Consider the following 23045-nt stretch of genomic DNA (forward strand, 5'->3'; position numbering starts at 1 on the left):
GTCTCTGATGAATAGGGAGATAGGAGACGGCTCCAGATGACTGATATGTTAAATTAAACAAAGGGTAAGAAGGCCGAAGGTCTTGCTGAAGTCACGGGTTAGATCCTTTGAGTCTAAAGAGCCTGGTAAAGAAAATTCACACCCTTAAGTTCAGACTCAACTGAGAATTCTGATTAAAAACTTCAGATGAGAATAAAGGTGCAGAAAGGAAAATGAGCTCAAGTTTATTTAAGTAAAATGCAGGATAACCTTTTGGCACACGAAACATGAGCCTATTAATATTAAATATGCTTAGAGAATATCATAAACCCCTGACTTACGATTTACTTCTAAGCTTTCAATAAAGCAAGGGTTATACGACCTACTCATAAAAATTCAGCAACTCTGAGAAACTCATTATCTTCCCAGCTGATAAACATAGAGAAAAAAAAAATTTTTTTTTATACCATCCAATAAATAAGGAGATCTTCAGTAACATCCAAGCCTTTTGAGAAATAAATAAAAACACAAGTTTATATTTAACACTGAAGAGAAAAATTTAGGGAGCTCAGACTGGGTAACATTCTAGAAAATTCACATACCAGATCAATAAAGCAATACCAAAATCCCCAAACCCATTGCTGTCGAGTTGATTCCAACTCATAGCCACCCTGTAAGACAGAGTAGAACTGCCCCATAGGGTTTCCAAGGCTGTAATCTTCGCAGACGCAAACTGCCACATCTTTCTCCTGCAGAGCAGCTGGTAGATTCAAAATGCCAACCTTTTGACTATCAGCTGAGCCCAGGGCTCCCTACACCACCAGGGTGCCATACTAAAGCAATAGGATGCCCAAACTTTTTAATAGCATAAAAAGTCTTAAGCCTCTGGAGGCTGGATTAACCCCTGAAACTACTGCCCTAAAATAATCTTTAAACCTTAAACCAAAAATATTCCCTGAAGTCTTCTTAAAACCCAATAACTGTTTAGCTTAACTAGTAAAAAATGTCTACCTTGAGCATTAAGCACTGTGCTCTTTTAAGAACCATCTTTATGGGATCAAATTAACAACAGCAATTTGAAAGATTATATAGGAAATTCAGGAGGCAGTAAGTTTATGTTGCAAACCCTAGTGGTGTAGGGGTTAAGAGCTATGGATGCTAACCAAAAGGTTGGCAGTTCAAATCCACCGGGTGCTCCTTGGAAATCTATGGGGAAGCTCTACCCTCTCCTCTAGGGCCGCTATGAGTTGGAATCGACATGAGGGCAGTGGGGTTTTTTTGAAGTTTATGTTAATCCGGGGGAACAACTCATAAAAGGAAGGTGACAAGGCTTGAAGGATGTAATCACTGTCACTGAATTGTACACATAGAAACTTGAACTGGTGCATGTTTTCGCTGTGTATATTCTCAAAAACAATAATAAAATATAAAAAAAAAAGAGTTGTAAATCTCTAAGGGGGTACCAGCGTCCACATCGAGCACCTAGCTAAACACCACGTTCATCTAAGCACTTAATAAAGGCTTTGAAATACGAGAGGAATGGAAGTTTGCATGTGACTGCTAATCTAAAGGTTGAGAGTTTGAACTCACCCAGCAGCAGCTCCAGGAAAGGCCTGGCGATCTGTTTCCATTAAGATCACAGCCAAGAAAACCCTGTGCAGCTGTTCTACTGTGTCATACACGGGGCCGCCAGAAGTCAAAATCGGCTCAATGCTAACAGTTTCATTTTTGTTTGTATTTTGTTTTTAATGTTTAGTATCCATAACTAGTATCCTAACTCCTGAAGTACAGCATAAGAATTTGAAGTAAGTTTCTAAAATCCATTACCACTGTGAATAACATTTGGGACACGGTTTCTGTTAAAGCAATTCTATAAAATTCGATTTAAAAGCTAAGTATAATGAAACCATCGTGAGCTGATGGAATGGTATGTTTTAGCTTTAAACACAAATACCTTTGGTACACACCAGACACATCTAGGATAGGTTTGAGCCTGTTACCCACGGGTAAGAGTCTCACATTCTATTCAGAAAATTGCAAAACAGTTGGTTTTCTAATCTGAGACTCCCATGTGACTTCTTGGTTTTTAAATAAAACCTGCCCTTCCTCTGCTGATTCATACTACCATAATCTTAGGAGTTCTTTTTAGGCCTATGAAATTGCTGCTGCATACCCTTGGTCTAGTGTTTTTTACCCTTGGTCTTAGTGTTGAGGTTAGCCTTTCTTTTGCCTTTCCTTTCTTTTATCGATATTTGGCTAAATCCTCAATTCATTCATTTGATACACACTTACTAAAGTACTTTCTGTGTGCCATGCCTGAAGCTCTGAGGGTATGTCAGTGAATGAAACAAAGTCCTGATTATTACATAGAGTTTACATTGCAGACAAAAAAAATTATTTCCCAATTTATGGGCGCTGCAGGAAAATTTTAGTGTTCAGCACCATGAACTGTTTATTTCCAATATCCAAACCCAAGCCCACTGCCGTCGAATTGGTTCCAACTCTACCCTATAGGACAGAGTAGAACTGCCCCATAGGATTTCCAAGAAGCGTCTGGTAGATTCGAACAGCCGATCTTGTGTTTAGCAGCCAAGCTCTTAACCACTGTGCCACTAGGACTCCATCCCAATATAGTGCTGCTATTATTCTTTCTTCTTGACAGGCCCTCAAATCCACTGACCGTAATACTCTCTCCCACTCTATTACCCTCTTATAGCTTTGCTATTAAAATTCAAAAATGATTAAGAGCTATACCACCAGGTGGCTACAGGTTATGGAAGTATTACTCCCTAGTATAATCACAGTTTTTTCTCTAATCTACTTGTACCATCAGTTAATAAAACTGACATACCCCAGTAATAAATACTTATTCTGGTGCACAGACTTTACACTGTAACATGGAATAAGAACGTGTTATTTAAGAGGGGATTTTAGCATATTTTTTTAGCATATTAATAAAATTGACATGTGCAAGATAAATAAAGCCATGTTGAACGTTCAGATATTTTCCTTGACACCAGACAAAAAATAGAAATAATGAAACAGATTAATGTCTTTCCAAACTAAAAATATGACTTCTAGACTAGTCCAAATTTAGGTAATCAACCTTCCTGACACTATTTTAATTTTCCAATATTTCTTCCCAATACTACCAACACAAATATTTTTTCCTGGAATATTCCATGCACATTTTTAATTCACACTTCATTTTCTCTACGTATCTTTCAGAATCCCTATCATTCCTCACCATCTTTCAAGAAACTTTTCCCAAATGTTCCAGGTCACATTGCCATCTCCCTACCTCTTAGTCTCACAGCCATCTGACATAAAACAGTCCATACCATCTGGTCATAAAGCAGATTATTAATTAAGATACCCACTGCTGTCAAGTCAATTCTGACTCATAACGGTCCTACAGGACAGAGTAGAATTGCCCCATAGGGTTCCCAAGAAGCAACTTGAGGATTTGAACTGCTAACCTTTTGGTTAGCAGCCAAGCTCTTAACCACTGCGCCATCAGGGCTCCACTAATTAAGATAGGGAATACAACAGCTTAAACAGATTTTTGGCTAGGGTAGAACACTGGGAGAAGATGGAGTCTAGATTGACCATGTTGACTTTGAGGTGCTGGAACAAACACCTGTTATTAAATGAGTAGAGAAGATCAGCATATTTCCAGTAGAAAAACAATCATAACTATAAACCTCTAGAATACCTTAATTAAATAGTAAAATTCTGCCCTCACTCCTATAAAATGGACATAAACGTACTTTTAGGTATTGTTATGGAGTGAACTGTGTCCCCTAAAAATGAGTGTCAACTTGCTAGGCCATGATTCCCAGTATTGTGATTGTCCACCATTTTGTCATCTAATGTGATTTTCCCATGTGTTGTAAAGCCTACCTCTATGATGTGATATGAGGCAGGATTAGAGGCAGTTATGTTAATGAGACAGGACTCAATCCACACGATTAGGTTGTATCTTGACTCAATTCTTGAGATATAAAAGAGAGAAGGGAGCAGAGACAGAGGGACCACATACCACCAAGAAAGTAGTGGCAGGAGCAGAGCATGTCCTTAGGAACCAGGATCCCTGCACTGAGAAGTTCCTAAACCAGGAAAGATGAATGACAAGGATCTTTCCCCAGAAACCAAGAAAGAAAGACTTTCCCTGGAGCTGGTGCCCCAAATTTGAACTTCCAGCAGTAAGAGCATAAATTTCTCTTTGTTAAAGCCATCCACTTGTGATATTTCTGTTACAGCAGCACTAGATAACTAAGACAGGTATGTATAATCATAAATTATACCACCCAAGGAAAAGCAAACATCTTATAAAGTCAATACATAGTACACAACAATCCCAGGTCTATTAAACCCCAGGTTAGCTGTATCCAACACAGAGTTTAGACAGCAAATAAGGGCACATTCAATTAACAATAATTTGACTTGAGATCTTTAATCTTAAAAGTTCTAGATTAATTAAAAAAAAAAAATGCCTGGAAGCCTTGCACTCACTCTTTTCCTGCCTTCCCACATACGCCTTCTTGTTAAATTTCCCCACAAGGAGATAATAAAAATCATTCACTGTGATTTCACTGAGCTGTCTATTCTGCTACTTACCCGAGTATTTCTCAACTCTGCTCTTACAGCTATATTCTTGATTCTTCCGCTATTATGAAAGACAAAATTAGACATTAGAGCCCGCCCTCTTCCCTTGCCACCATCCTTCCACAGGAAGAAGACCTGGCCAGAAGCTTCCATAAAGATTACAGCCTAGAAAATCCTATGGGTCAGTTCCACCCTGTCCTCTAGGGTCGCTATTAGTCAAAATCAACTCGACGGCACACAACAACAACAACATGACATTTGTGTCGTGACTATGCCAATATTGCTCAGACCTGGGCAATGATGTATCCTGTCTTTAATTTTACAACATTTTTTTTACTTTTTAATTTCTGGTTCTTCTTATCTCTATAGTGAATGTTGTTGTTAGTGGCCCTCGAGTTGGCCACCAAATCATAGCAACCCTAGGTGTTACAAAGTAGAAGAGCTCCGTTGGGTTTTCCTAGCTGTAATCTTTACAAGAACAGATGGCCAGCCCTTTTCTTCTGCAGAGCCTCTACGTGGGTTCAAACAGCCAATCTTTGGGTTAGCAGTGATCAGAAGCCACTTGTGCTACCCAGGATCCTTCTAAAGTTAATATTTGTCCCATTCTTTTTTTTTTTTTTTTTTTTGAGGCTGACAGTCTTGCTGTAATTGGGAGAAAATGGGCTGCAGTGCATTTGGCAGATTGAGAGTTGCCAGCAGCCAATTTTGGGGTTTGTGCAGGCAGCTGAGGCGCTCAGGACGCCCAGCCTCATATGGTAAAGAAAGGAAGAAGAGGTCAAGCTCTAACCCAGATGGGAAAGCTGGTCCCTGGTACAGTTTCTCTTCCTCTCCTCACTCTCAGGAAGGTGGGGGAAGGGCATCATTTCCCCTTGCTGCTAAACTTTCCTTTGGGAGAGGCTGGGGAGGGTAGAGAAAAACTCCTAGTGGAGACAGCCTCTCCCACTGGCCCCCAGCTGGCCTTTGCTCCCTTCCAGTCACTTCACAGCAGAGTCCAAATCCAGAACCGTGTGTGTTTTGTGGGCTGAGGATGGTGAAGAAGGACAGGGTATCCAGAGGCAAAACAGGGGTAGGGGGCTGTGTCAAGGGGTAGTGGCCATTCTTGGCAGTTCCAGGGAAACAGGGCCTTTCTCTCAAGTACCCTGCACAGGCTCAGTGGCAGCAATGGCCACCTGCCTTCCCAGGAGGGCTCCAAACCCTCATGGAGTGCCTTAAGAGTGGAGAGGGCTCAGCCAAGGACGACCACAGAGATGATGAAGAAGACAATGAGGATGAGGAAGATTTTGACCATAAGCCACCAATTGGAGATGACTGACTGGAAGTCCTTGAGGATCTCTGAGTGGGCGGCCTCAACATCCAGCTGGGCTCCTAGCATGTTCTCGTCGATTCTCTGAACGGTTTCCTCCTGTTCCTTAATCATGTGTGCCAATTGCTGAAAGATGCTACTCAGCTCAACGACTGTAGACTCAATGTTCTGCATAGTGTCTGCTCAACTCTGGATGTAGGAATCCTGCTAGCCAATGAGCTGCAGCTGCTTCATTTTCTATGTACCCATTGCTACCACATCCCTCCCAAACTCTCCAAGAGAACATACAGATCACTAAGTACAGGCAAGTCCACCAGGTAATTCCTCAGCTCCATTTTTCCCTGGAAACCTCCCTCCTGGGGCCCTCTCCACTCTTCTCCCCCAACCTGGAATGGCTCCTGTCCAGACTGCTGCACAGCTGTTGTCTTGAGACTTCCCTTCATCATCAGGTTTCAAAGCAAAGCCTGAGACTCACTGACAGGGAAGAAAAAAGACTCTGGGGACACACCACCAGAAAGAGCTGAATTCATCAAGGGATGGGGAAGAGAGGCCAAGTTTAATGGAGTACTGTAACAAAAAAAGGAAGATAATGGAATATATCCCTAGACTGTACAGCTAAGCAAGTACTGAGAGCTTTCTGTGTCAAGTGTTTAAATTGGGAACATCTCATAACATCCTTTGATACTGAAACTCAAAAGCTTCTTAACTCAGGCTTTAGACTGGCTGTCGTCTTTATGTTGTTTCTTGCATTCATGATGCTGATTGTGTGTGTGTGTGTGTGTGTGTGTGTAACTGTAAAAAAAAGCATCATTAATTTTCCCCTCAATGCCTTTTAGTCAATTCTTTCACGAAGCATAAAAATCTTAAATAACCTTTTTCAAATGTACTGAAATACTTGAGAAAATTCTTTCTCTTAATTTCATTTCAGTATTCTTGATATAAGGAGCCCTGGTGGCAGAGTGGTTACAACAACCTACTACTAACCAAAATGTCAATGGTTGGAAACCACCAGCAGCTCTGTGGGAGGACGATGTGGCAGTCTACTTCCATAGAGATTTACAGCCTTGGAAAGCCTGTAGGGTCGCTATGAGTCGGAATCAACTTGATGGCAGTGGGTTTGGTTTTGGATTCTTGATATAATGGACTCTTCACAGTAAAGAAATGAGCAGTTGAGCTTTATTGGGTACCATTTGGAGATATTATAAAGGTGTGCAGCACATGATTTACAACATGAAAACTGAAAAATTTAAGTCATTAAAATACATTTCTTAGTCCTTTTCCTAGAGAGAAAATACATCAGTAATGTCCTATGATTTGTTATGGTAATGTTGTAGATTGAATTGTGTCCCCGAAAAACATGTGTTGTAAGTCCTATGCCTGTGGTTATAATCTCATTTGGGAATGGGTTGTCTCTGATCCGTGAATGAGGCAGGGTTAGTGCAGGGCATGCTTGAGTTAATCTCTTACAAAACATAAAAGGAGCAGAGATGACAGAACATGGGTGCCAAGCTACATGGATGGAGCTCTCCAAAGAATCGGGAAACAGAAGCTGAAAAGACAAGGACCTTACCCCAGAGCTGACAGAGAGGTGCCTTCCCCTGGAGTTGGCGCTCTGAATTCCAGCTTCTAGCCTCTAAACTGTGAGAAAATTTAGTTTTGTTTGGTAAAGCCATCCACTTGTGGCATTTCCGTTACAGCAGTACTAGATAACTAGACAATAGGAGCCCTGGTAGCATAGTGGTTAAGAGCTCAGCTGCTAACCAAAAGGCTGGCAGTTCAAATCCTCCACCTGCTCCTTGGAAACCCTATGGGGCAGTTCTGCTCTATCCTATAGGATCGCTATGAGTCAGAAGTGACCTAACAACAACAACAAAGATAACTAAGACAGGCAATAAACCCATGCCTAATATATCTTATACATTACTTATATAATTTAATTAGTTTACTCATTAAAGCATAATGAAAACTGGAGTTTCATGGCAAGGGCCTAAGTTAATGCAATTTAATCCACTGTTGCAATATTGGATTTAAGCCATCCACCTAACCAAGAACCATAGTAATAGGTGTCCCCACTGCTCTAAACTTACATTTTATAAGTTTTTATCTGGTTACAGTTATTCATGTGGCACAGAACATGGCGCCTTGGATGGACAAATCCTCCATACACAGCTGTGTTTTCTACTAGAGCCCTTTGGCACGTAATTTGCTGGCTAGGAAGATAAACATCAAGACTGAAATCATGATGGGATCTAAGTTTGCTATTTGTTTTGGGAAATAACCTAATGAGAATTGAGACCTAAAGACAAAAGGGAAAATCCGTTTCCTTTTTCTGCTGGGGGCAGGGGTGATGGCTAGTAACACACCACTTGAGAAAGATGCTCCAAACTTGGAAGACTAAAAGAGAACTCTGATAAGAGACAATTGCTTTCTTGATTCCCCCATTGTAATCATTTGTGGTCACATCAGGAAAAAATTAAAATGGAAAATTCCATGACAAAAGACACCAGCCCGATATTAGCTTGAAACACTGTTTTCTTCATATTAAATTTATATTAAAACAGCAAGCTGGGATGTTTAATGGAAGCTGGGTCATGATTTCCAAGACTGAATTCTGCAGCTGTAACGAAGGAACACCTATTTATTGGTTGGCACATACATAAAAGTAATTTCAGGCCAAGAGATCTGACTGATGCCAAATAGAGAGAAATTACAACCTCAAAATAACATAAATCCACCGTGTTCAGCTGATGTGTTATTAAATCTAAAGACATTTTTTTGTTTTTGTAAAATACGTGGAAACATGAAATGGGACCTCATGAAATTTAAGTTACATGTGACTTTTTTTACTTCTGTGGACGTCTCTCTTTTATCTCTATCTGTCCGTCCATCAATCCATCCATCCATCCATCCATCCATCCATCCATCCATCCATCCATCCGTCCATCCACATGCATGTAATCTAAAAACATCTTAAAAAATTAAACACTAAATATGTTTTTCACACGCTTACCCACTGCCGCTGAGTTGATTCCAACTCATAGGAACCCTATAGGACAGAGCAGAACTGCCTCATAGGGTTTCCAAGGAGCAGCTCGTGGATTCAAACTGCTAACCTGCAGCCGAGCTCTTAACCGCTGCGCCACCTGGTCTCCTTTCAGGTGCTTAGCTGTTCATTATAAAAGCAAACCGCAAACTATGGGGGTGATCTTTTTTTTTTTTTTCATATTCCAGGCTCTCGCAGAAAGCTACAATACACTTATACAATTATTGATTAAATTCAAACAGCACTGGTATTTCATACCAAAAAAAAAAAAAATGGCAAAATATGAATAACCAGAGCAGCAGAGGATTCCTGAGTTTCTGCTCACCATTCTTCATGACTGAAATATTAGCCTTAAAAAAAAAAAGCTTTCTACTTTCAAAAATTCTAAGCTTAGTTGCCAAAAGGCAAGTAGAGTACCATATGCATACATAGAAAAAAAAAAGGTATGCCTTCAAAAAACTCAAAAAAAAATCCATTGCTATCGAGTGGATCTAAAACATAGGACAGATAAGTTCTACCCAAAGGGTATCCAAGGCTGTAATCTTTACGGAATCAGGCTACCAAGTCTTTCTCCAACATAAGCAACTGGCAGGTTCGAACTGCTGACCTTTTAGTTAGTGCGAGCACTTAACCACTGCACCACCAGGGCTCCTTATGTATTCAATGCCAGATTGAAAATAATCCTCTAAAAAAAAGTTAAACTAAAAATGGTAACGGTAGTATCTGTTATAAATGAATAAAAACAGCAATGCTTTTTAAAAATTATTACTCTCATCATGACCTTTTTTCCCTGAAAATAGGGAACCATGTCCTATATACACCCTTTAAGTCCCGACCTTCAGGACTTTGCTCACATTTTATCTAAGTACCCATAGTGTGTCTCCATTCTTGCCCGTCCTTGAAATCTTGCCTGAAATGCTCTTTCCTGGCAAACCAAAATCCACTGCCGTCAAATCTATTCCCACTCACCAAAGACCTACAGGGGATAAACTCTGCGTTTTAATAAAATACTGACAATGGAGCACACCTATTGTGCACGACAATAAATTTTCAAAAGTTGTTTTTCTTTCTAATGATTCATGTTACTTAATGACACCTGAATATATCTCCAGTGGAAAAAGGCAAAATTAAAGATTTAATGAGAAAAATCACCCCATGCTATTATAACCCTTATTCCAGATAAAAGACAAGTTGCTAAGAAGTCCTAGAAAGAAGTCTTAATAGCAACTACAATAATTAAAAAGAGAAGACGCAGCAACCAGATTGGAGACAGCGTCAACAAAAGCCATTATAATTTCTTCTTTTCCAAATTTGATGAGAAAAAAATCAATCCTTCCAACTCACCTCCCTTCACAAACTATAGGAACCAAATCAAGCTGGTGTCTGTATTAAGAGGGCCAATGTGGAGCCTGGGCAGGGGGAAGGAGGCGGAATCCCAGGTCTTGACAGATGACCCAACTAGAAGAAAATCATTTTTATAGGTTTTCCTGCTTAACGAAACAAGAGGAAGCTCACCCTTCAATCCTCTCCTACCCAGGAGTCTACAAAATTACATAATCTGTACACACCCAACAATCCAGCCTGAAACAAATGCAGTTCCCAGATCTAATCTTGGGGGAAAAAAAAAAGTAAGCCTGATCAAGGACCTTTCTAAATAGTGGTGATTAGTTTAAATTTGGTTGAAGATAGTAAGAATGGAGATACTTTCGTTTAATTTGGCAACATGCAGTTTTAAAAAATAAAATATATTTTCCCACAGGAAGTTACCACTACTGTATAAAGCTCATAAAAGCACAACCACCACTAGATAAATTAATGATCACTCTGTGAGTCCTTTCAAGACTTTTGACTTTTTTTAAAATCATTACCACTAACGGAAGATACACAATTTTATGTACTGATTTCATAGTCTTTTTTTTTTTTTCCTGATGATAAAACCAACTCATTTACGATAGAAATCAATAAGAAAAAGGCTTACATAAAATTAAAAATGGCTGTAGTACTACTGCTCGGATACAGATACTGGCAAAATTTCTCTTTTCTAAGCATATTTTCTTTCACATAGTTGAAACCCGACTCTACATACTGGTTTTGAAGGTTGTTAACTTGGAACATTCAAAGGTTCCACATGGGAGATCACATTAAAAGGAGTTTGATGTCTTCCAAGGATGGCTGATTAGCATTGCCTGACTAAGGAATGCCCAGTGATTCTGGTCATTCTTTATGAGATCATTATGCAGACAATCCTTAAAAACAAAGAACATTCAAGAATTTGCATCTCTCTAAGGGTTTTGTTTTTGGGTTTTAAGGGCTCCTTTGGAAACCCTGGTGGCGTAGTGGTTAAGTGCTACGGCTGTTTGAATCCACCAGGCGCTCCTTGGAAACTCTAGGGGGCAGTTCTACTCCGTCCTATAGGGTTGCTATGAGTTGGAATCAACTCGACAGCACTGGGTTTTTTTTTTTTTTTTTTTTTTTCAAGCATCATTCCCATCCTAGTGTATGAGCAGCCATAGCACAAGCATCTCCCAGGACTTCATAAGTAGTAGGATCAATTCGTAAAGAGCCCTGGTGGCAAAATGGTAAGCGCTCAGCCTCTGACACCCTTTTAACTCAGTCCTGAAGTCACTCTTCAGGTCCACCCTTCAGCCAAAGATTAGACTGGCCCATAAAACAAAGCGAGACTAAACAGGCACACCAGCACAGGGGACAAGGACAAGAAGGCAGGAAGGGCTAGGAAAGCTGGTAACGGGGTACCCAGGGTGAGAAGGGGAGAGTGTAGACATGTTGTGGGGCTGGCAACCAATGTCACAAAGCAATATGTGTATTAATTGTTTAATGAGAAACTAATTTGCTCTGTAAACCGCCATCTAAAAGTACAATAAAAAAAGAAAAAATGTAATAAAAAAATGATGTTGTAGAATTAAAAAAAAAAAAAGGGTTAAGTGCTCAGCTGCTAACCAAAAAGTCGGCCACTCAAACCCATCAGCTGCCCCACGGGAGGAAAAGAGTTGGTGATCTGCTCTTGTAAACATTACAGCCTTGGAAACCCTACGGGGCAGTTCTACCCTGTCAGAGAGGTACAGTGGTTAAGAGCTCAGATACTGACCAAAGGGTAAAAAAAAAAATTTTTTTTTTTTTTAAAGGTAGGCAGTTTGAATTCATCAGCTGCTCCTTGGAAACCCCATGGGACAGTTCTGCTCTGTCGTATAGGGTCACTATGGTTCGGGATTGACTTGAAGGCAACAGGTTTGCTTCTCCTTTTTATGAGTCGGAATTGACTCAAAGGCATGCAACAACCACGGGATCTATGCAGTGACTGGAGGAGCCACAAGTGCTGCCTTGTGATCACACTAGATTACTGTGCTGGTATGACTGGCCATTTACAGATCCCTAAAGTCTACAGCCCACCACCCATCTGCCAGTTGGTCATACTGTGGTGGGTTGCATGTTGCTATGATGCTGGAAGCTATGCCACCAGTATTTCAAATACCAGCAGGATTGCTCATGGGTAACCGTTTTATCAGAGCTTCTGGATTTAGAAAGACTAGGAAGAAAGGCCTAGAGATCTACTTCCAAAAATTAGCCAGTGAAACCGTATGGATCACAACAGAATACCATCCGATATAGTGCTAGAAGATGGAAGACATCATTTTAGGTAAAGCAGAAGGTCAAAGAAAACGAGGAAACCCTCAAAGAGATGGATGGACACAATACTGAAAACAATGAGCTCAAACATACCAACAATAATGAGGATGGCCCAGGACTGGGCAATGTTTCATTCTGTTATACATCTAGTCGTACGGGTTGGAGCTGGCTCCATGGCAACTAACAACAACGACAAAGTCTACAGTGATGTTCTCCCACCAGCTGCCATTCTCACAGTTAGGTGAAGTCTTACGTAACACTCTTAACTACTGTTCTTCTCTGTGACTTGTCTCAAGAGAATGGTCTAGCAAAAATCCAAATAATTATCCTGGTACAATATCTACCAGTGTTCAAATACATCCTCCTCACACTAAAGAAAATGAAGTTGACTATAGATAATTCATCAAAAAGCAGTAATCTAGAAAACAAGGCACGTTTGTCCTAAAATTTTACTTAAACAATAAAATTCAAAATTAAGACAGGGCGTTAACGCCTTCAATTCCTCATTTGGCCATATCTGAATAGTTTCCTGTCATCAGCACTTACAAGTTTAGAAAGTCTTGAATGTAAAAAGAAATCAACTGATATTTAAAGAAGCAATTTTTTAACTTCTAATTCCACTGCTGGATTAAGCTATTAACCTGACTTTGTTCCGATAAATCAGCAGTCATTTATATTATGTCTTCGCTTTTGCTCGTCTGAGACAAAGCTGAAGACTGTCAATTTCAATAGGATCTACTATACTCTGAAGGGTATTCATTCCAAAGGGAAGAGGCTGAAAACTTTGCAAAGAAAATATTCCCCTTGAATCATGGTGTGCTTGAATCCCATACGAGACAATTAATGAAATGTTGATGTGATTAAGACAGATCATACAGTCTGGTTGCAGGGGCATTACCAAAAGAAAGGGGTGAAATGAGAAAGCTGATTTTCCCTCAAGGGAAATCATCCAGTCCATGGGAAGAAAGTGGCAGCAGCAACCTAATCCACTTTCCCCATCTAGACAAGGAACATGAGATCCTGTAGAGCAAGTATGCCCAGGGCAAACGCATGATTTAGACAAAATTAACCCAGTGTAGCACTGAATTCTGCATCAGATCAAGAGGTCAGGAAGGTTGCATGCCAAGCATAACAGACATTTTTGTCTCTTCAAGCTCCGTTTTGATTTTTAATATGCTTAATGTTTAAGACAATCTTATCCTGTTTTCTACATGGCACCTTTGTGAGAATTACCTACAGTAAAATCATCTCTAAAGGATATACTTGGATACAGAGAGAGATTTTAGAGGCAAACAGTAATTCTTTGTTCCAGCAGCGAGGTAATATGTAAGAATGTTATCTAAGACTTTACCTAAACCTAAAAAATTGGGGAAAGCGTGAGACAAGATGAATGTCTTGGTTCTACATTTGAAACCCTTGTGACTGTTAGAATTTCACTAAGTCTGAAAGCAGTGTCATTACTACGACTCTAAAAAAGAACACATTATTACATGGAGATTTATCCTGTACCATGGTATCTCCTTTATTAACACCTATTGTGATTTTTTTTTTAAGTATTATTTATCACCTCTAATTAACAGCCTTTGCCTCTAAAATTTAAATCAGGTAGACATTTGCTCTAATACAGATTTCTTGTTATACTGCAAGGAACACTGGATTAAGAGTCAAACTAGAGTACTCTGCTGGGCTCTAGTCCTGATTTGACTGCTTACAAGCCTTATGAGTTACCGCAAGAGATCCAGGCACTCAGGCTCTCAGTATTTATGCCTGTGAACTGGAAATAATAAACATGGACTGCCTGGCCTAGGACGTAATTCAGCAGATGCCCTATTCAAATATAATAGGTTTGCTATCACTGTGGATAAGCGATTAGGAAATCTAGGGAGGGGAAGGGATGCAAGGAAAGGCGAAGAAGCAAGGACAGAAGGGAGGGAGAGGAAGAAGGAGGGAAGGACAGAGGAAGGGATGACAGGGAAGGAGAAGGGAAGGGAGAAAAAAAGGAAATAGAAAAAAAACTGTTAAAATTAATGAGACTATCATTATTAAAAGGATTAATGTGTATGTGAGTTTTACACATATGTTTTTAATTCCTTTTCCTAAAATATAAGCATGCTATATATGGAAACTCTGGTGGCATAGTGGTTAAGCGCTACAGCTGCTAACCAAAGGGTCGGCAGTTCGAATCCACCAGGCGCTCCTTGGAAACTCTATGGGGCAGTTCTACCCTGTCCTCTAGGGTCGCTATGAGTCGGAATCAACTCGACGGCACTGGGACTGGGGATATAAATATATATATTCACTGGTTATTTTACCCACCTTGGACAATGCTTTTGATTTGAGACTTCTGGAAAATTTGCCATTATATAGGAATCAATCACCACTTGTCTGTCAATTTGTCATACTGCGGTGGTTACGTGTTGCTGTGATACTGGAAGCTATGCCACCAGTATTTCAAATACCAGCAGGGTCACCCACGGTGGACAGGTTTCAGCAGAGCTTCCAGACTAAGACTAGAAAGAAGGACCTGGCGATCTATCTCAGAAGAAGTTGACCAGTGAAAACCGTATGAATAGCAGCGGAATGCTGTCTGATAGGGTGCCAGAAAATGAGCCCTCCAGGTTGGAAAACACTCAAAATATGACTGGGGAAGACCTGCCTCCTCTAAGGAGAGTGGACCTTAATGACGTGGATGGAGTTAAGCTTTCAGAACCATCATTAGCTAATGGGCACAACTCAAAATAAGAAGAAACAATTGAAATATACATTAATAACTGGAATGTAGAATGTACGAACTATAATCTAGGAAAATAGAAAGCTGTCAAAAATGAAACAGAATGCTTGAAGATAGATATCCTAGATATTAGTGAGCTGAAATGGACTGGTATTGGCCATTTTGAATCAGGATAATCATATGGTCTGCTATGCTGGGAATGATAAATTGACGAGTAATGGCGTCACATTCATCATCAAAAAGAACATTTCAAGACCTCTTCTGAAGTACAACGCTGCCAGCGATACGATAATATCCATATGCCTACAACGAAGATCAGTTAATACAACTATGATGCAAATTTATACACCAACCACTAAGGCCAAAGATGAGGAAATTGAAGATTTTTACCAACTTCTGCAGTCTCAAACTGATCAAACATGCCATCAAGATGCATCGATAATTACTGGCGATTGGAATGCAAAAGTTGGAAACAAACAAGGATTGGTAGTTGGAAAATACATGGCCTTGGTGACAGAATCCACGCCAAAGACCACAGGATAGAATTTTGCAAGCTAAATGAAGTATTCATTGCAAATACCTTTTTTTCTATAACAGAAACGGCGATTATGCACATACACCTCCCAGATGGGATACACAGGAATGAAATCAACTACATTCGCGCGAAGTGATGATGGAGAAGCTCAATATCATTAGTCAGAACAAAGCCAGGGAACAACTGCAGAATAGACCGTCAATTGCTCACATGCAAGTTCATGTTGAAGCTGAAGAAAATTAGAACAAGTCCATGAGAGTCAAAGTATGACCTTGAGTATACCCCACCTGAATTTAGAGACCACCTCAAGAATATATTTGAAGCACGGGACACTAATGACTGAAGACGATACGAGTTGTGGAATGACATCAAGAACATCATATGTGAAGAAAGCAAAAGGTAAGGGATGTCAGAAAAAATGAAAACTTGCCTTTAAATGTTGAGTAACTAAAGCAAACGGAAGAAACGATGACGTAAAAGAGCTGAATAGAAAATTTCAAAGGGCAGCTTGAAAAGACAAAGTAAAGTATTCTAATGAAATTATTCTAATGAAATGTGCAAAGACTCGGAGTTAGGAAACGAAAAGGGAAGTAAGTACATGTTCAACATTTCTCAGACGGAAAGAACCTAAGAAAAAATTCTAGCCTCAAGCTACAACATGAAAGGATTCTAGGGGGAGAATAGCTAGTGTCAATGTGCTTATTTAATAAAAAATACCAGGTACTAAACTGGAATTGGGAAATTTGCCAGACATGTCACGAGTGACCTGCCTTCTTGAATTATAAATGCCTTTATCTATGAATTTATATATCTTATACATTTTTTTTTTTTTTATATACATTATATACAAAAGGAGACCAGAATCTATTCAAAAGATGAAAGAGAAATTTGGGACCTGCTGATGGCAAAGCCCTGACAGAAAAACACCTTCCTAACCTTTCATATGGGGTTCCCTGGGGGGTGCGAACAGTTAATGCACACGGCTCTTAAACAAAAGGTTGGCATAGGTGCCGTAGAACAAAGGCCTGGTGATCTACTTCTAAAAAATCAACCATTGAAAACCCTACGAAGCACTGTTCTACTTCAACCCACGTGGGGTTGCCATGACTTGGAATCAACTGGACGGCAACTGGAGGTCCTTTCACGTGATATTTCAAATAAAGAATTATTTATGAGCTTTTCCCTTTCCCCCTGTCTCTAGGAGCCCTGGTGGGGAAGTGGTTTAAAACTACAGCTGCTAACCAAAAGGTCAGCAGTTTGAATCCACCAGATGCTCCTTGGAAAACCTATGGTGCAGTTCTACTCTGTCCTATAGGGTCACTATGGGTCAGAATCAACTCGACGGCAACGGGTTTGGTTTTTTGGTTTTCTCTCCATCCTGCGCATCAGGGTCTGCAAATATCTGTCAGTAAAATGTTATCTTTTGAAGGGTTTCTCCTTCCATTGTGGTTAAAAACATAAGGTGAAGACAGGTCATTACCATAACATTACTATCAAACAGGTGCTTTCCAGCTGTTAATTAGGTTCATTCTTCTATGAAGCCTTTAAGAAGAAACGCACAAGACCCCAATTCCATGATTCTAGACGTTCAGCATCCATGCAGCTCACCTAGGAAATGTGGTAAAATTAGGATTACTGGGCCCCAGTGACAGGGATTTTGGTTCAGAAGTTCCAGATTACAAGAATCTGTAATCTTAAGAAGTATCCTGGGGGCTCAGAAATACTGTTCTTATACTATCAGAGCACAGAGTACTACCTCAATGGTCCCATACAGAGTGGAAATACACTGAAGGAGGAGAAGTCTGTATACTTGATCTAATTAGAACATCTTTCTTTTTGTGCCCAAAGACCAGCCCAATCAACACCAGCCTCGGGGCTGGCCCGCTCACCTAGGCATCGGTAGGGAATCACGATGTGGGCGTGGGTCTTGCACTGCTTGCGGCCCCGCTTGCACCAGTTCTGGATGGTCACTGGTTGGTTGGCTTCTACCACATTGGTGATCTGCAGTTCAGGATAGACCTGGGAGAGCACAGAGAAAGAACAAACTGTTACTTGGGGCAGGAGCTTCTACCTGGCGTGTACAATGAATAGCTGCCATTATTGTAAGCTTTTGCTATCCTCTAAGAGTCAAGCTCCTTGGAAACCTTATGAGGCAGCTCTACTCTGTCCTGTAGGGTCGCTATGAGTAGGAATCGATTGGACAACAGGTTTGGCTTGGTTTTGGTTGTCCAGCCTCCCCTAATTCTGATCAAGCTAAAGAAATTCAGTGTAAAGAAAAAATGCAAGTGATAAAAGCACACAGCCATTGCATTAATAATACGAAGCAAGGTGACTGAATGTATTTTACTGCACACACTCAGGCTAAAAATATGTTTTCCAGGGAAGATAAAGTAGAAATAAGGTGGTGGGGGAATACCCTTAATATGCATGGGGTCATTTCTGATGTCAAATAAACTAGGATGGGGTGATGTTCTGTAATGTCCTAAATAAATGTTACAGTAGATATGCCTGGGGATATTATCTTTACCTCAATTCAGCCTGCTTGTGTCTTATTAATTAGACAAAGATTTCACATACAGGATGTGATACACAACAGGTTTTCTTTATAAAAATTCTCTTTATTCCAAGTAATTTACATAGAAATAATTTATCAAAAAGTTATCACTGTGGTATTTGGATAAACAATTGCACTCATGAATCTCTTCCCTTAATAACTATTTAACTACAGCTCTTTACCTAGACTCTGTTCTTAGGAAACCGAAGTGTTGATTTAGCACTTGAAAGAAAGGTGAAACTCGGTTCACCAGAATACATTTGTCCCCTAAGATAATCTTTAGACTTTAAACCAAAAATATCCTCTTCAGTCTTCTTAAAACCAAACAGTAGTCTAGCTTAGAGAAAAAAAAAAATACCCGTGGCTGTTGAGTTGAGTTGGTTCCGACTCATAGCAACTCTATGGGATAGAGTAGAACTGCCCCACAGAGCTTCCAAGGACCGCCTGGTGGATTCCAACTTAACTACAGCACTGAACCATACGCCACCAGGATTTCCCAGTTTAGCTTCATTAGTCAAAATGTCTGCCTCCAGCATACTGCTATTTTAAGAACTATCTATATAGGATCAAACTGACAACACAGCAACTCAAAAGATTAGATGGGAACCTAAAAGGATAGTGAGTTTATGTTAATGAGGGAGGAAGAACTCAGAAGGAGGGTGAGAATGATTGCACAACTCAAAGAATGTAATCCATGTCACTGAACTGGACATGTAGAAACTGTTGAACTGGTATATCTTCTGCTGTATGTATTGTTAACAACAACAAAATAAAAATTAAAAAATAAACACATCTGTGAAATGTCAATTTGTATTTATTAACTATAAATGAAGATTTGAAAGAAAAATATAAACACAAAAAATTTATCTCCAAAACAGGCTTTTCCTTGTCTAACTCTTGGCATTTCACCAGGGTTGCTAATTTGCCAGACCGAGACAACGAAGACAGAGAAGCACAGAGTAGTGACAGTATAAGCAAGGGGGCAGTTACTGTGACGGGCCATGAAATCACTAAACTGGAGGAAAGCATAGACATGAAGGGAGCGATTAGACAGTTAAAAGGTTGTAGGATCAATGACATGTAAGTCCTGGTGGGTGGGCGGAGGAGAGGCAGAGAATTTTTGGAGTAGAGGTACTAGAGAAAGTGGAACGGCAAGCAGAGGTGGTATCTGGAGAATTGACAGCTGAAATAAGGTTTTGGAGAAGTTGCCGTTATCAGTAATTGCACGGGGTGTAACAGGGGCATCAGGGTGAATGGCTGATGCGGGTGAATGAACTGAGGAACTGGGATATTGGAAGGATGATAGAGGTTGATATTAAAATCGTTAAGAATCGTGACAGGAGCAGTTGTATTAGAGATAATGACAGAGAGCCAGGATTTGAAATCGTCAAGGGTTTAAGGGGAATGCTGACAAGGTGACAAGAAGTGTCCACCAGGTGGGAGTGGTAATCTGGTTTGAGGAGTAGACTTCACAGCTGGGGACAGTGGTGGTTCAGTGGTATTATTCTCGCCTTCAACGAGGAACACCCACAGCATCTCTCTCAGTGGTGACCTGCATATTGCGATGATGTTCAACTGGTCTCAGCAGAGCTTCCAGACTAAGACAGACTAGGAAGAAAGTCCTGGCAATCTACTTCAGAAAATCTCCCAGTGAAAACCCTATGGATCACAATAGTCTGATTCACAACTGATCACAGGCGTGGCACAGGACCAGACATTTTGTTCCATTGCACATGGGGTCACCATGAGTCATGGGCTGAATGGTTGGCAGCTAACAACAACAACTTCATAGCTGTGGGCGTGAGTGGCTTAAGAAGGAGGTGTGAGTGGCTTAAGAATAGTTTGGAAGTGAAAATGAGGAGCAAGGAGGACATGAACGTCTCTAACCACAAGGCTATGAAGACTGTGAAAAAAGAACTACCTGAGAAGACTGTAGGGGAAGCAGTGTCCTTGGAAAAAAGCAGGTTTCAGAGCAAGATAAATAAAGTCCAGAGTGCTGGCTATGGGTACAGGGAATTTTGTTTATGAACGTCAATGGTAGCTCAGCACGACCTTGACTTTATGTAAAATGCTTGCTTTTTTGTCCACCATGGATTTTTTGCATTAACTCTGAATTTTTTTAATTGTATTTATCTTGATTCCTGAGTGCTTCATTCACCTCACCCTAGTCCCAGGCCTAGGATAAACAGCTAAAGAATAAGGCACCATGGCCACATAAACCAGAGACTCCATCAGCCTGAGACCAGAAGAACTAGATGGTACCCAGCTACCACCAATGACTGCCCTGACAGTCCCTGGTGGAGCGAGGCAAAGCTGGGATACAGAACACAAATTCTAGTAAAAAGACCACACTTGATGGTCGGACTGAGACTGGTGGGACCCCAGAAGACATGCCCCTCAGACCCTCTGTTAGCCCAGAACTAAAACCATTCCCAAAGCCAACTCTTCACACAAAGATTAGACTGGACTATAAGATGTAAAATGATACTGGTGAAGAGTGTGCTTCTTGGTTCAAGTAGATACATGAGACTAAATGAGCAGCTCCTGTCCAGAGGCGAGATGAGAAGGCAGAGGGGGACAGAAACTCGTTGAATGGACACAGGAAGTACAGGGTGAAGAGGAGGTGTGTGCTGTCATATTGTAGGGAGAGCAACTAGGGTCATGTAACAACGTGTGTTTAAGTTTTTGTATGAGAAACTGACTTGAATTGTAAACTTTCACTTAAAGCACAATTTAAAAAAAAAAAAAAAGGGAGCTTTCCACACACACAAAAAAAGAATAAGGCACCAATCACGGTGCAGTGTGTTAAGCGTGAAGGCAGGGTATATGTGCTTTGAGAACACAAAACTACCCACTGCAGCTGAGTAGATTCCAACTCATGGTGACCCTATGTGTACCAGAGGAGAACTGTGCTCCATGGGCTGATTTTTCATAAGCAGATCATCAAGCCTTTCTTTTGAGGGTAGACTAGCACTTCCAACCTTTACCCAGGGACTCCAATGAGAACACAAAATGGAGTGTCTAAATCTGAATCCTGGCGTAAGTGTCAGGAAAGTTATTCTTCAACACACTGGACAGCGCAAATGGTTGGTTAAATGCTCAACTACTAGCCACAAGGTTGGTGGCTCGAATCCACCCAGAGGTGCCTTGGAAGACCTATCACAGCCTTGAAAACCCTGTGGAGCACACTTCTACTCTGACAAATTAAAATCAAGGCTTCTCCCTAGAGCTCAATGATCAGCCAAATATTTACTTCCTGTTCCGTCCAGGAAACCGAAGGCATACCCACCACTTCCTGTGCTTGAACTTCTCTCTCCAGAGCGCTGACAAAGACAATTGTTAATACGGAGATCGAGGTGGAGATCATAAAATTTGAACCACATAAATCCCGTGTGTGATTTGCCTGTGGCCCCAATCACTAAAATGGAAGCAGTAACTCTGACCTGATTCAGCTACTTTTATTCAGAGATGAGGAGTTATTTAGATTTGCCAAAGATGATGAACTATTGATGTCCTGAAATCAGGAGGTTTATTTAAAGGAGGAGAAATATCAGCAATCACAGTAACAAAACTCATTTTGAAGTACCCAGTAAGGTTAGGTGAAAACCACATGTGTGAGCAAACCTCAACTAGGGAAAGCCAAAAACACAATGAAAAAACATATTAAAGCTTCTGACAAAAATTCCAAATACGATCTATCTATATATATACCTATTAAGTAGAGTCCCTGGGTGGTGTAAAGGGTTAACACACTCAGCTGCTAACCAAAAGGTTGGAGGTTTGAGTCCAGCCAGCAGCACTTGGAAGAAAGGCCTGGCAATGTATTTCTCCAAAAATCAGCCACTGAAAATCCCATGGAGCACAGTACTAATCTGAGACACATGGGGTCACCAGGGGTTGCTTCTACGGCCACTCATTTACTGACACACCTATTAAGTAGCTCCAGTCTATAACCAAAGACAAATAAGTGTGCTTACACACTGAAAAAAAGAAAGCATAACTCGTAAGTTTTAGTCAAGAATAAAAATTAAATTAGACACTCAAATGTCTTCCTGGATAGGTAAATCCCTGACTTTTCACCATAATTAATTACAGGCATCGGTTTTTTGTGTTTTTTTTTTTTTTCTTTCAGTATCTCAAATCTTAACATAGAAAATGAGGCTATCTGAGGTCCTTGAGCTATTTAATTTGCATGTGTTTTCCGCCTAAAACAAGCATTAGCAAACGTCAACTCTCATGTCCCCTCCTTTTCTAAATGTTTCTTATGTGAACCTCAATTATAAACAACTATTTTCTTGATTATTTAAAGTAAAAAAAAAAAAAAGACTTTAGGCAACTACCAAAACCAAACCCACTGCCGCCAAGTCGATTCCTACTCATAGTGACTCTACAGAACAGAGCAGAACCGCGTCACTGGGTTTCCAAGGCTGTAAACCTTTATGCAAGCAGACTGCCACATCTTTCTCTCGCAGGGCTGCCGAGAGGCTGGTGGGTTCGAACTCTCAACCTTTCCGTTAGCAGCCGAGTGCTTTAACCACTGCACCACCCGGGCTCCTTTAGATAAATAAACATCAAAACAAAAAGATAACTACAGCTATATTAATATATACTTAAAATAAAGCAGAAGAAAATCCAGGCCTATGTTAG

At 40.4% G+C, this 23045-nt stretch overlaps 1 protein-coding gene across 4 annotated transcripts in view; it reads right to left on the reverse strand.

The window, feature by feature from the left end:
- APP (amyloid beta precursor protein) overlaps nt 1–23045 on the reverse strand; it is a 295049-nt gene that overhangs the window by 196095 nt on the left and 75909 nt on the right. For all 4 annotated transcript variants that reach the window (XM_064273133.1, XM_064273132.1, XM_064273131.1 and 1 more), the window contains exon 3: nt 17734–17863. In XM_064273133.1, coding sequence (XP_064129203.1) covers nt 17734–17863 — 130 coding nt within the window. The remainder of the gene's footprint in view (nt 1–17733; nt 17864–23045) is intronic.

The sequence above is a fragment of the Loxodonta africana genome, chromosome 20, assembly GCF_030014295.1.
Source record: "Loxodonta africana isolate mLoxAfr1 chromosome 20, mLoxAfr1.hap2, whole genome shotgun sequence".
Taxonomy (NCBI): domain Eukaryota; kingdom Metazoa; phylum Chordata; class Mammalia; order Proboscidea; family Elephantidae; genus Loxodonta; species Loxodonta africana.